The following is a 15,219-nucleotide window of genomic DNA, read 5'->3' as shown; positions in this document are numbered from 1 at the left end:
TTACATGAAATTACATAAGTGGAATGGTTAGCTCGGTGTCTGCAACAGAGAAGTCATTTAATTCTGCTCATACTAGCTGCAGACCTGAGGAATACTAACAGCAGAATCCTAGGAGGTGCTTGTTTAAAAAGCTTTAGAGCTAAGGCCTACAAATCGACATTTCACTTAAGTTCCACAGGTGATTCTTAAGCACGCTGAATTGAGAACTGCTGACCAGAAGAGGCAAAGGAAGTAATAACTCATAGCCTGAAGGACCAGCAGTTGGCTATGCCCCTAGACTGGCTTTCTCAGATCCTGAAGTTTTGGAATAGAGCAGAGCTTGTCTAGTGTGAATCAAGGATGAAAATGCTTTAGGACACAGGAATCAGAGAGATCGTCTATGAGAGTTTCAATGGAGAAAAGAGGGACAGGTATTTTACCAAAACTGATGTGTAAAAGGGAAAGACAGGGGCACACGTGTGGTATAAAGAAGAATATTTAATATTATGTCATAACTTTATATTTGCTGTGTTCACAATACAAACTAACAACAGCAATGTTCAACAAAATCTCAAAAGAGGGACTACGAATCACACAGATTCTATCTTCTACAGTATCAGTGGTGCTTCAGGTTGGATGGAGAGTTCAATCAGTTTTAGGTTAGTAACTCTGAGGAAAAAGGAAAATAAATCATGAAGGTACTACATTTGGTTGGACTGTATATTCAACTGTAGGATCAAAAGAGATGTATTGTTCTCACCCATGATAGCACAACAAAGTTTACACATAACAAAGTTTAAGTCAAACTTAAGCTTTAACTTAAGTAGAATTTAAGAAAAGAAATATCATGATAATTCAGAGTAAAAGAACCAACATTAAGGATGATCACAAGAGTATTTCAAAAATTGTTTGACAAAGTATACAGTATAGAAGAAAAGGTTTATAATTTAATAATTGGGAGCCAGGGGTCTAGCCAGGGACTATTATGCAACCTTGAGCAAGTTACCAGAACTTTTTAGGCCAGAGTGTCCTCGACTATGAAATAAGACATTATGCTGGATGCCAAGGTCCTCTTCTGTACTAATATTATTCTATGATTCAGGGACATTTAAGAGGCACATAATAGGCAGGGAAACAATAGGGCATGAATTAAAAGTTGTACATCCGCACAGCTGTGTTCTAAACAGCAGGCCATTATGATTATGACCCTCAGGGATGAATGACTAAGTGGATTAGCCCTACCTTATCAGCATGTTCCCCAAGCATCTTTTGAAAAAAAGCCATTAAAGACAGAGTGGTCAATCTAGCCAATGCATAAGCTACTTACCACTTTTGCAAAGTAAATAAAACAGCAGAGATTATTAAAATTGCTATTCTGTGATTTAAGGATTTGTGCTGCTGAGAGAGAGCTGAGTGGAGGTGGAAGGGCCTCTGTATAAATCCTCCTCCTCATGGACTATTCTGGTTCTGCATATAGCAGTGAAGCATCTTGGGTAGCAGAAGATTCCTTACATGTCACAGTCAATTCAAAAGAGCAATACAAATCATACAACTAGGAGATTTCCACTCATGACAGTCATATGTATAGCTAATAATGGACATTATTATACTGAATTAAGACCAGATTTATTTGAATAGTTTGAATGGTAATTATTGAAAATCCCCATTATCCAATATTATTAACTTTTCTAAGAATCTGTAGAACAATTAATGCACGGAGCATGGGATGTGGACCAAGAAGCCCCATGGCAGCACAAATGCCTTGGCAGCAGCAAGGTGAGTCCCTTGGCTATGGTAGCCTCTCCATCAGCGGGCTCCCCTTCTCTGGTGCACATCCTACCTGATGTGGGCCACAGAGGAGAATCCTGCTTCCTCGATTTGAGCCTTTAGCTCCTTCAGTTCCCCCTCAGCTTTCCTCTTCTCCTCTAAGAGCTGGTGAATCTCAGCCCTCAGGCGGAGCAATTCCTCCTGAAGACCCCTGTTACTGTCCCCTCCTGTCGTGGATGGAGGGGCAAGAAATACGTTCTGGGTCTCCACAGCTGCCAGGCTTTTCTCCAAAGCTACCTTGATGCGCTGAAAGAAAATCATGGTTTAAAGAAGTTAGTGCATTGAAGAGGATCTACGAGGAACATCAGAGCACAAAGGCAGCCTTCTAGGGGACCAAAACAGGCAGACCTAAAAGGAGCTCCCCCTCTAGGACTCCTCAGCCACAAGGGCCCTGGAAACTGGCTTGGGTGAGAGAACATACCACACAAGCAGCGAGAACTGTTGCCACGGGCAGAGGTGGGTGAGGAAAAAACCACAAGCACACAACAAATTTAAAACAAAAGCAAACAAACGAGGTTTAAACAGGGCTGGAGAGTGTGGATGCTGTGATTCTTCTCTTTCTGAGGGGACAGAGTTCTCCAGGAGTCTTCTCACCAGTCAGGAAGCTTCATCATCTCAACACTTGAGTCCTTGACTGCAGAGATCATGGCTAAGGTACCAAAGCTCAAAGCCTGAGGCTGTAACTCAGACTCCAGAAAGGATGATTACGAGGAAGGATCTGGGCACTCAGGAATCAGGAGTCATAGTCAGAGAATTAGGGTATAGGCGGAGCTACAGTTAAGACAAAGCAACCTTAATTTCATTGGCAACAGGAGAATCACACTCTACAATTGCTGAGAAGCTAAAGTGAGGCCACCTGCCTAGCAACCAATTTCCCTTGTTGGTTATCACCCTATGCTGATGTTGCCAGCCAAACTCTCTCTACAAATCTAAGCACGTGAGAAGAAAACAAGCAGAAGCAATTCCCCATCACCTTTGTTTTTTGAGGATACTCTTGAAGTTACTCCTTAATGTTTCAACTAAAGCAGATTGTATAGTTTTTCCTCAGATAATACTTTAGGGCCTCCCTGGTGGCACAGTAGTTAAGAATATGTCTGCCAATGCAGGGGACATGGGTTCAAGCCCTGGTCTGGGAAGATCCCACATGCCATGGAGCAACTAAGTCCGTGTGCCACAACTACTGGGCCTGTGCTCTAGAGCCCGTGAGCCACAACTACTGAGCCCACGAGCCACAACTACTGAAGCCTGCACACCTAGAGCCCACGCTCTGCAACAAGAGAAGCCACCACAATGAGAAGCTTGTGCACAGCAACGAAGACCCAATGCAGTCAAAAATAAACAAAATAAAAATAAATAAATAATTTTTTTAAATTAATTTTTTAACTTTTAAACTTTTTTATTGTTTGTCTTGGGCTCCTCTCCAGCTTTTCCCATGCTCTTAAAAGTGTAGAAACCAAAACATGAGTATGATAATCTATTTAGTGTATGACTAATTATTTTAGTATGTGAATTTCTTGCCTGTCTGTCGAATATTAATCTTATATCCCAATGTCATATTGGCTTATTTTTCCTTTCAGTGGCAGCATTTTGGGGTTTTACTTAACTTCAGGTCAATTTTGACCTCCCAATTTTCCAACTCTCCCCACAGCTATTTCTGGGTCATATTGTTTTCTTTTATCTCTATAAATATAATGACTTGTACCTGTCACAAATTCATTCCGGCTATACAGAATCATTTCACAATCATCAAAGTCATCAAAATATTTATGTGTATCTCCATAAATCATGTAGCGGCCACTTGATTAGGGATGATTTGTAGAATTAATTATGTGCTTTATTGCTTCATTTAGGTCAGAAATATTGATATATTGGACAGAACAGGGCTCAGAGGAGCTTAAATGGATCAGTGATTAACAGCTGCTTGGCTTGGCACAAAGCCATTGACTGTTGCTTTGGACCTCGTAACAGCATGATAAAGTCTAGGTTTCAGGTATGTCGTGGACTGGATAAAACCACTTTTGAAAGTGTATGACCTCACCCTTCATTTAAATTATGTGACATTACCTTTCTAAATAAACTCTTTGCAACTAACTAAACAATGTCATCTGCTTTGAATATGGACACATTTATTCTTTTCTAAACCTTAAGGGTTCCTTCTGCTTAAAAATGTCTAACTTTAATGATACTATCTATTTTTAAAGTGCCTTCTAGATGTATGTTATCTTCTATTGATTTAAATATACCTACTTTCTTTAAAAAGAAAAAATAAGACCCATGGAATGTTAATACCAGAAGGGACTTTAAGGTTCATCTGGTCTGATTTCTTACTTTTAAATGAGAAAATAGAGGTCTGATTTGTTCCCAGGCTAATTTGCCTTTTTATATTTCCATGTCCAAGGGAGTTTACTTTAGCTGCCTTGTCTGTAAAATTTAAATGTAAATGCATGAAAAGTGACTCAGGATCTAACCTTTTTATTTTTTTTCTTTAACATCTATGGAAAGCTAGTATTTCTATTGTTTTTCCTGAAGTAAAACCCCAGGGCTTCCAGTGTATGTGGCGGTAGTATGAATCCTTTAGTTCTATTGTTAATTACGTCTCTTATAGGTAGTTGTTGCTGTTGTTTTTTTTCACATTTCCTAATTCATCTATTCTATTGCTTCCGTGGTATAATTCAACATTCTGTGTGCTGATTTTTCATTTGCCCCATGGAGATCAATGTGCAGATCTGATCTCTTATTTGAATAAAGTGGTTTTGTTTTAGCCCTATTCCTTCATACCTCCCACAGTGTAATTCATTTCTCAGACAGCATTAGGGTATTAAAAATGATCTTTTTTCAAGTTCATCACTGACTCTCCTTTGCAGTTTTGATTGTTGATTAACTTTTCTCCATTGCAAAAATTCGAACGAAGAAAGGCAATGATTGATTACTCTAGTTTCTTTCACAGGAACTTCCTAGGTATTTGTTACAGATCTTACATTTGATTGGGAATGGAATTGTGTGAGAGGTATCTGAGGACAATTACCATCATGGCCAGGCCTGGCACTTCCTGAGGAGGGTGAGTCCAAAGATAAAGATGAAGCAATCTGCTTTGGCCAAAAGGTGGTTCTTGCCTTAAAAGGCACACAAAGTTGGATGTGTTTGTTAGGGGAAGTGTGCGTATGCTTGAGGTAGGAAGGGAGCTTGGTGTTGAGAATAAGGTCTACCTCCCAAGGACACAATTAGGAGAAGCTCAGAGCTCAATCTTAAGGGACCAGTTCCCGGAAAACAAGCAAACACATTTTTGAGAATCTGGACACAAAACAGTTATGACAAAACAAGCTTTATTTAATTGGTAGCAGGAGAGTCACACCAACAAACCTCAGAAAAGTTGAAGTAAGTTTACAATGATTTCATACACCTCCTTCCCCAAAACTGAAGATTGATTTTTAAGGAAAGGGGATACAGAGAAAAACAGTGCTTACCCAAGATATTTTTCATCCAACAGGTAAATACTTGTCTAACTTATTAAGTATCTCCTATGCCAGGTGATAGGGAAGACATTGCAAGGGAAGTACAAATGCCCCAATGTAAAGGTTTATTCCAGGCTTGGACTGACCTCAAAATGTGGTCTGATCATTTTCTCCACGCTCGGCTATAGAAAAGAAGGTTGAGGAAGAAGTGACTTTACAAACCAGTTTGCCTATAACTGAGAAGCAGAGTGAAGAACTCGCGCTATCAGGCATAGTTTGGACCACTTCAGTCGGAATCTGGTTCTCTCCATTATCTGTGTCTCCTGTTCACTTATTCTGAAGTTAACCCTGACCCAGAGTAGCAATAACCATCAGTGACCTGCTGACATCCCAATCCAGCTCTGTGTTAGAGTGGATATTTTCTCATCCTGCAGATCCCTCTCTCTCACCCAAGATCCTCAGTGAAATCAGGGAGTGAGAGGTAAGGGATCTGTCCAGAGGGGCAGTGGTGTACATAATTAAAGTTACAAGCACCAGTTAGGAGGACTCAGAAGAAGCTGTCCAAGCAAAAAGAGAAGTGGAGTTCACACAGGAACTCAAGGGAGAAGTTAGGGTCAGGTGTGTCTAGAGCAGCAAAAAGGGAATCTTGGTAGAAGGTAAAGAAACTGTGCTGAGGATGTGAGGTATTCCAGACAACTGCTTGTATCCTCAAGAGTCAAAGACTGTGCCAAATCCTGTGAGATTTGGGGACTGCTCACTTGGGTCTTTCTGTTGGTTTATTAGACGTCTCCTCTTTTTCTTACGCAGGAGATGAAGAGGCAGACCCAGAAAGCCTCATGTCCCCTATAGTTTTCCTAATAGCTCCAAGGAGCCTATCACAGGAAAAGCCCAGCTGCTTCTGCAGAAGGACAGATACCAATGATCCACTTTCCCCTTAAAAACTCAGAGAGTCGCAGGCCTGGTCCATCCAGGACATGTGATTGCTAAATGTCACTGGGCAAGGCGAAGACACATAGGAGTTCCAGTGGGTGCTATGGGATCACTATGGGTGACTTAATCTCTGAGGTCTAGGACATTCTACTCTTGAGCTTGAGAAAATGCTGGTTACACCTTCACTGATGGTCGGTGGGAACAATGTTTTAGCCTTGTGTACCAAGTTCTGAGGTTTGACAGGGGCTTGCTCTTGAAGTGTCATCTGCTGGCCATTGACGTGTCACAACCTGGGTAGATTGTCAGGTTGCCCAGCAAGGTTCTCTTTTATATAGTGAGACTTCACTGAGAATGATCCTTGCTTTGGAAGCATTCCGATCCTCTTGGACTTCCTCAGAAAACTCTCTCCTGAAGCAGGTCCTAGGCCTGCCACCTCCCCAAGCAGCCCTTCGATGACTCCCTGTCTTCTGTGATGTGTTTCAGTTACAAAAGCCCAAGAGGGTAAGTGTTGAGGTCTTGTTGTAAGTAAAAATTCTTCTGAAGCTATAGCTATAGATGGTACATAGGAGCAGAGGAGGGTAGCGGGGGGCAAGGAACAGGAGCACAAGATACAAGGAGTAAAAAGGGTGGATTGGAAAGAAATATGGAGTGAGGATAGGGGTTGGCAAGGTGGCTGGGAGGGCAGGAAGAAGACTGGGAAGTGGTTTATCTAAAAAGATAGCTTCTCACTCCAGGCCCACAAGGGCTGCAGGAGACCACCAGTCCCCAAAGGGCTATGAGCTCTGCACCCTGGGGCCCCAGGACCTGACTTGGACTTACTTGCTGGTGGCTATTGTGTGCAGCCTCCTCCTCGATACTGTCGGTGAACTCCGTGCTCGCATCCTCTGTGTCGTCCCCTGCAGCTGCACCTAGAAGTAGGTCCAGAAGAGAAAGGTGACTCCCTTCACACGTGCCTTCCAGACAGCAGCTAAAATTACACTCTTTTTGCCATCCGCCTCTGATTTCTTCCCTTCCCCACACGGATGGCCCCTTAGCCAGCAGGGCTGACAGGGAAAGCAGCACCAAGGTACCAACTCTGTAGAAAAGCTTTTTCACCATATCACTGATACTTTCTTGCTAACACTCAAGCTTAAACCTCAAAACATAAGCTGGCTTGACTGCACAGACCTGTGCCTAAGAAGCAGACTGTTATATAGAGTGGTTACCTACCTTACTTATTTCCAGAAAGCCAGAATTATTCCCCTCCAGCCACTGACTGTCTATGTAATAACTTTCCCTATTGTGACATGGGCCCAATGTGACAACTTTTTCCCGCCATCGAGTGCTGAGAGGGTCCCTGATTTCCTTGGGGTTAGGGCAGCCCGGCTCCTCTCACATTTTTCCATTGCTGGGATCAGTCGTGAGTGGGGTGATAATCTCACTGAGGAACCCTCCTCTGAGGGTCCTGTGTCCTACAGAAGCTCAGGGCTAGTCCAGCCCCGCGGCAGAGAACGGTTCAGCTGTTTCCTAACCCCTTCCTCTAACCTCCCCTCCTCCCACCTCCCTCAAACTCTTGTCCAATGCCAACATCCTGTGCCTGAAGGGTTTCCTGCACTGCTTTGTCCAAATGGAATTTAATCCATTCTTCCATTCCCCAAAGATGAACACAGTCACCCTGGGGCGCAAACATCTATGCCCTGCACTAAGGGACAAGTAGTTGCCGTTCATGGTCCAGGTTAAGGTCTAGTGCAGTGCTGACCAATAGAACTTTCTGCGATTTTATGCCTCTGCTGTTGAATTCAGTAGGCACTAGTCACATGTGGCTACTGAGCACTTGAAATGTGGCTAGCATGATTGAGGAAATGGTTTTTTTATTTAATTTAAATTAATTTAAATTTAATTCAAATAGCCACACATGGCTGGTGGCTACCATATCAGACAGCACAAATCTAGTGCATTTCTTCTTCTCCACATCTGTTAAAATAAGACCATTCATCAAATTTGAGATTGAGACCTGTGGCCCACATTACTGATTTCTTCTGAAAGTGTAGGAATTTATAGTGGTTAATTCATTTGGAAACCAAAGAAAATCTACCGTGACACTCCCCGGGTCTTACAGAACCTGCTCAAGTTAGAGAACTTTGAGATCTAGTTCTGACCCTGGCCTCAGCAACCAACCTGTTAAAACTCCTCTTATGACCGCTGGGAAACCTGGGCCTCAAAGAGATTAGATGGCTTGACCTAGGTTACGTAGCTAGTTCTGGGTAAGAGCTGTGCTGAGATGGCAAGTCTCTGGGCTTTCAGGCAGAGGCAACTCACTGTTCCCTCTGGTGACAAATCAGATCTTTGTCTCTTCCTCCAAGAGCAAAGAACCTGCTCCTGAGCTCAGACATCTGTGAATGAAAGGCTCTGCATGAATAATGAGCATTCACTACCCTCAACAGGTAAGGTGAACAGGGCCATTTCACATTTACATTCCATCTCTTGGCATCTACAAGTTTATACCAGGGATTTGCAATGGCCCAGGCCAATCTCATTAAAGTCCTAACAGCTTAATCTTTTGACTTATTCCCTGATGTTTACTGTGAATGTTGTGTTAACTTTGGACTAAGGCAGTACCCTATTCAATAAAGCCCTACTCACAAGGAGGCACCTTTACCATTCAGCATCTTTAGAGATCCTTGGCAGACTGTGTACAGTAGGGATTTCCAATACTTACTTTTTCAAACCAGCCCTAGAACCATCTTATTCAGAACACTGGTTGCGTAGAGGTGAATGAACACACTTCCTAAGCTGGGGCTGCTTTGGAAACTCACTGAACCCAGGATGCTAATTCACTTGAGGACATCCCTATCATATTATGCTCATCTTGGAAAAGCTTTCCCTGTACAGCAATAGAGATCAGAACGTTTTTCTTTCCCTGCAAAGAAAATAAATTGTCCCACTCGGTCATAGATTAAGAAAACACACTTTTCACATTGTTTCCCTTCTGAGTGTTGGACTAGAGAATGATCCTGTGGTTGAAGAAAGTTCAGCTCTATGAGGTCAGGATCCTCACCCCCATACCACTCTGGGCCCACATCCCATGATGATTCCTGTATTAAGTTCCAGAAGTAAGGTAAGTGGGGATTAGAAAGGGTGATTGTCACTGGCCTTGAAGGCTTTTGTCTAACCTTTTCTGCCCTCCACTTACCTTTGTCAACCTTTCTGATGCCACATCTCCATTTCTACATAATGTTCTCTCTTTAATTCACTCTGGGGCAGGATACCATGATTTTGACTTCATCAGGAGTTAAGCGGAGACAAAGCCAAAATGCCCATTTCATCCTGATATTCTACTACTAGGGGTTTTGTTTTCCTAATTCATTTTTTCATCTAGCTTAGTCTGCCATACTTCCTTCAGGGCAGCTTTAAGGGTTGCTCAGCCCTTTACCAATTTGAATTAGAATGCTAAAGCCTTTTTTGTGTGTGTTTGTTTGAGGGGTAAAGTTAAAAACAAAATTTATAGAAAACATTGGAATAAGTTATCCCACACAAGGTCCTATCTATACGTTTATATTAGCCGTTCCTCTTTCTGTTTTTACCCTTTCTGGTTTTTTAAAAATGACAATAAAGGACTTCTCTTTTGTGGAGGATACCCTTTTCTATGCTTTCACAAAGCAACAAAACACTGTCTTCAGAAATAAGTTGGAATAGTACTTTAAATTTCTAATTTAAAGATACTATATATTGATGAAGTGAGTGCTTATGTTTGATAAATAAATAAAATGGTCCGCCACCTTTAGAATTTCTGAAAGCTAAGAATCTGTTCATTCAAATTTAACTTGCGTCTCCAGGTTTTATCTCCAGGATTAAGTTTTACATGTTAGACTGGAAATTTTATTAAAACCTTTTATTTGAGGCTTCGATGGTAGTTTCTCAAGTTGTGGTTCTTCCAAGTTTCTAGGCTCTGAACCACACATAATGGAGGTGGTACCAAAACTTCCCTTTCTTAGATTTAGAAAATTAATTTCTACCAACTACTTGACTCTATAAAGTGTATAGAAATAAACTTCTATAATACTATAAAATCCTTGGGCAAAAATTTAAGTGGTATGTAAAAATAAGGTCTTTTTTTTTCATCATTGAGGTAAAAATTCATACTTCTGTGCTTTTTAAATTGAGGATGGCATAATTATTGAGAACATGGACTCTGGAGCCAGATTGTCTAGGTTAGATTTCTGCTCCCATCATTAGATACGTGACTTTAGACAAAACACCACCTTTCTGTAACTCAGTTCCATCACTTATTAATTAGGGTTAATAGTAATATCCACTCCATACACCTGTCAACTTTCAAGGGTTTGGTGCTTCTGAAGGGCTTAGAATAGTGGTTGGCATACACTGTGTACTCAGTATATTGCCTTATTATTATTATTGTTTTAAATTATTGTTGGTAAACTGGTCTATGGGCTGAAAAGTTGAGGGTAGAAAAAGACCGTAGAACCTAAAAATACTCAGCAGAAGAAAATTCTATACCTAATGTTTTTACTGGATGATCTTGATTGAGTCTATCTGTACTTCTTCACTGCTGAATATGTTTCCCCAACAGGAGGTTTGAAGTAACACTCTTATGTTCTCCCTACTTTGCAGGACAGTTGAAAAAACACAGATCTATCAGTAGATTAAGATGAAAGCTTTTGAATAGGTTTTACAAATAGGATTCATCATCATTAAATAATAACTGCCTTAAAACTGCATCGTGCACAAATAAGCCTTGAGGGAAAGTCATGAAGTGTTAATTCTTCAGTAACGAGTCCCAACTGGGCTGCAACAAGACCATATTCTCCAAATTCTACTCTACCATCATTATTGTTTCCTTTTCAAGCCATTTATACGCAACCAACAGAAAAGGAGTAATATTTTCCCATAAAGTTGCTCAGAACACAGGAGTCTTATTTGACTAATTTTGAAAGGGGATTCCAAGAGCTAAACTTTACAGCACGAACAAGTTTGCAGTGACAAGCGCCCGGCTGTTTTTCCCTCAGTGCCAGGCCCTTATGTCCTCTGGGCTCACCTCACTTTCACTCCTAGGCACTCTGCCATGTGCTCATTACAAGAACTCTCACCTGTTCACGTCATGAACCAACTATTGATGACTTAAATATGATGATGCTACATGAGAGGATCAAAGAAAAAAGGTCTCCTATCCAACTGCAGTATTACCTGCATCCATTCCCTTCTGGACCATAAGAAAACTTTAAGATTTCATATAATCTTCCATAAGCTTCTGCCAAGAAATAAAATTCTTTAACTACACAGATTCTGATATTGGAAATGAAGTAGCTAGAAATCTGTTGTCTGCAGTCAAGCCCCTTCATGGTATATCTCTGTCTTTAAATTGCAACATCTCTTAGGTACCCTTCCAGCTTACAAGCTTACAATTCAGAAGGCAACTGTTTTCAGTGACTTAAAAGTCTGTAATGTCAAGGAATTCTTCCTGCTTATGATCTCTTTTTTCCTCAAAGAACACAAGGAGCAGGCCTTTCCAGGAACATACACAGGGACACCACCACCCACCAAAACAATGGACTCCTCAAATTTTCATCCCACTTTCTACTACTCTCCTTCAGCAAGGAGAGCAAGAAATGTTTTTTTAAGGTAAAGTAGTCCATTTCACACTTCTGGGGGAAGTATAATGCTGTTTCTTTAGTCTCACTTCCTTGAGAGTAGAAAAATTCAGGTTTCTTCCCCTTCCTTTCTTTAGTTAAATTTCCTTAGCCTTATTTGACTTGGAATTTTAGTACAATAATCAATAGACTGATTCTCCTATAAGGGAAAAAAAAAGATATGAGCTTTCTCTACTTTTCTCATAAATCTTTTAAGAATGAAACCAAATAGTTAGTTTGGCCTTTGATACTTTTATTGGATCAGTGACAGTTTTCTGTGTCTCAACTAAAGTAGCTGAAATTCTAACACTTATATATAAAAAAGTACACGCTCCATTTCAGCACAAATGTTAACACAATTTAACACAACACAGTGCCATGAAGAAATGAAAATTTACAGCTTGTTTTGGTGGGGAAATAGTCCTAGAAATAATCTAGCACCACGTTACTGGATTATTTAACACGTCACTTCCTTCTTCATTTAAATTGTTATGAATCACTCTAATTTTTCTCAACAGCCCTAAGACCAAAACTTTAAGTGATAAAAGTAAACCTGCTTTTATTATCAAACTGATAGTACTTCATGGAAACAGACAGAAATTCATGGTTTATAAAACATACTTGTATATACACATGCCTCTAAAGTTCACAGATTGAGAGACAGGCTGGTATTTCAGAGCAGTGATTTTGATAATTGCAAAAGGAAGCACTGTATACTCATGTTATATACCAAAAACAAACCTACATGCATTTCCTAGACAATCATGAGTTCTCAAAGGGAACAAGGAAGTCCATTTGGTTCATGTACTTAATTAACAACACTACTCTTCATATTACTTTAGATCAAACATTTTCTGATGTTGATGAACTATTTTATCCTTCCAGCTTTAGCAAGAAGAAAACAGTATGATAAAGATTTTTATTTCTGGAATTTGACTTTAAACAACAAAAAGGGAAAGTAATGCAAAAAGAATTAGTATGTCACTTTATAAGTTTAATTATTCTTATTTGAAATCTGATAAAATTAGTATTGTCAGCTCTACAGTTTTATGTGTCCCTTCCACTTCCCATCCTTTGTTGGAAGCAACTTATAAATTTGCTTTATTTGGGAAATTTCTTTGGGAAATTCATCCTGGCTCAGTGATTACATAGAAAGAAGTTGAGAACTTACCTTCTGTCAATACTCAAACTACTTAAAAGCAACATGGTAGTCTTTCAATCATAATAAAAAAAGGCTTAAAAAAGTTATTGCTCCAAAAGTCTAGTGGGAGGGTGGCTTAAATCCATAGTCCAAAAAGCATTAAGATGCAGAAAGTATTACCCCACAGAAATCACTCTGATGTACTGTCCCACTGACTCATTCCTTCTGTTTTTTAATTGGGTTGCCTTATATGTGCTCCATATTCCCAGCTATTCTTTCTACAGTACAAATGGTTCTATACTACCAAAGGGAGAAGAAAAGCTCTCTGAGCTCTACCCCAAAGAGAAATGAGAAAATACTCTATATGATTGTATCTCACAGGATGTTAGTATCTGAAAAAGAAAGCTAACTTCATTTATCCCACCTCTAGTGCCATTTCTATAAGGCAGGATGGAAAATGGACTTTAAAAGTGTGTGGGTCACTGTATTCCTTCCCGACTCCCTAGCAAGTTTGTCATATATCCCTGCACACTGCCTGCAGGCCTCTAGAATTACTACTGAGACCCTAGTTGAAGCGGCAACTTGAGTTTTTCAGGGACATGAAGAGTCTGTGACTTTTTCAAATAAAAAGACCAAGAAACCAGAAAACAGTAACTTTATCCTAACAACAGGAACTAGAGTTTTCCAATACTAGCTCAAGGAAAGCAAAGGTATTAAATTATAGTTTCCTCTAGGGCTTACAGTCCAAAGGGAAGTGACTTTAGGTAGGTCAGTCAACCTTTATTCCTCAATGAAAGGAGAAATTTTGGGTGTGATCTGATCTATTCTTTCTTTCCCTAATCAGAAGACTCTAGATCCAACTAGGAGACTGAAGCAGAGAGAACTGAAATCAATTTTTTTGCACTGTTTTGAAGCTATGAACCAAACCTCTCAACCAGATACTGAATTAGAAGCATAAGTAAGCATAAAAGTGATAGGTCTTTTATATATATCTGCCATTTATGTATAAACTGTGCAAGTAGAATAAACGAAAGAACCTCCTAAGGACACTCGTGGCTTGGATCTAATATCCTATCCAGGTCAAGATTTTCTTGATCTTTAACAGATCTCTCACTATACATAATGACAAGGACAAATCTTTTAAAAATATGAAGGAGGAAGTGGAGGAACCAAAAATATTGCTACCATCCACAACTGAATGTAGAGAGGTGGGTGTGGGAGAGGGTTGGGTCGGGGGGGATAAGGATAGAAGTACACCCCATCAAAGTAAAAGGGTGACAACGTTAAAATAGTCCCATGAGGCCTTTTCAGAAAAAGTTATAACTTGGCTAAATAGCTAAAAAGAGAACACCAGAAAAATGTCGATTTATACTAGGCACTAACAATCACCAGACTTCAATGATATAGTTTAAACCTGTAATAGAGAAGAGTTTACGGGAAATATCTGTCAAAAAGACTCCATTTCACTCATTAAATAAATCTTCTTGGAGGTCCTTTTCAACTCTCTAGCTCTAAAAACTATAGACTTCAACTACCCTGACCTCTTACAACCATTACAACCAAATAGGAAATGTGAGAAAGACCAAATCTATCAATATGCATTTTTCTCAATTTAAGTTCTATTCTTCCAATTAAGCATAGCCTGAGTGAGAATTTCATTTCATTTTCTTTCATGCTTTTTATTCAAGCACAAGGTTCTATAAGCACACAATACTTTATCTAAAATTATTTTAAGGTTGAAAAATCCCTGGCAAAAGTAGAATAATTCAGTAAAAGAAAATGTCTGTGCCCCTGAAGAGAGAATGGAATCATATTATAGCACACTAAATATGATTATATGAATGATGTGGCCAAAGCATCATCTATCTGTGGGATACAGACCAAAATGCATTAGAATCATGTTCTCTAATAAGATGCCAAATTACCACACAAAATTGTTAGACCAGCAAGCTCTCTCCAGTTAGCACTGTTTGCAAGCCTCATTCCAGCTATACAGACCAGAAAGTCAGTACCAGATTTTAGTCACATCTACGTTATCAAGACCAAACTTTTAATTTCTCTTGTACCACTAAATCACCTAATTTTCTAAAATGTTTCCCAAGGACCAATATCAAAGGTAAGTAGCTATAGCACAAGTTACTCTATCTTTTCAAGATCCAAATCAGGACTAGAATTCACTTACTTTCTCTCCCAATCTACGTATGTTGTTCATTGTTCAGTAGGAAGTTGAGTTTCTCATTATTCACCCCACTACCTTAATATT

General features: G+C 39.9%; 1 protein-coding gene across 16 annotated transcripts in view; it reads right to left on the bottom strand.

Moving 5' to 3' along the window:
* The window catches only part of LOC132369349 (myomegalin), a 213,688-nt gene that overhangs the window by 45,348 nt on the left and 153,121 nt on the right, over positions 1-15,219 (bottom strand). For 13 of the 16 annotated variants that reach the window (XR_009504349.1, XM_059929196.1, XM_059929163.1 and 10 more), the window contains 2 exons: positions 7,008-7,096; positions 1,820-2,052 (listed from right to left, as the gene is read on the bottom strand). Coding sequence is in view for 15 of the 16 variants with exons in the window: in XM_059929196.1 (XP_059785179.1) it covers positions 1,820-2,052; positions 7,008-7,096 (322 nt within the window). In the remaining variant the exon portion in view is untranslated. Of the gene's footprint in view, positions 1-551; positions 649-1,819; positions 2,053-5,112; positions 6,738-7,007; positions 7,097-15,219 lie in introns of those variants that run through there. The other 3 variants (XM_059929191.1, XM_059929192.1, XM_059929193.1) reach the window with 3 other exon arrangements.

This window comes from Balaenoptera ricei, chromosome 1, assembly GCF_028023285.1.
Source record: "Balaenoptera ricei isolate mBalRic1 chromosome 1, mBalRic1.hap2, whole genome shotgun sequence".
Lineage (NCBI taxonomy): Eukaryota > Metazoa > Chordata > Mammalia > Artiodactyla > Balaenopteridae > Balaenoptera > Balaenoptera ricei.
Note: the sequence above shows the minus strand (reverse complement) of the source record. Positions and strands in the feature narration are given on the sequence as shown.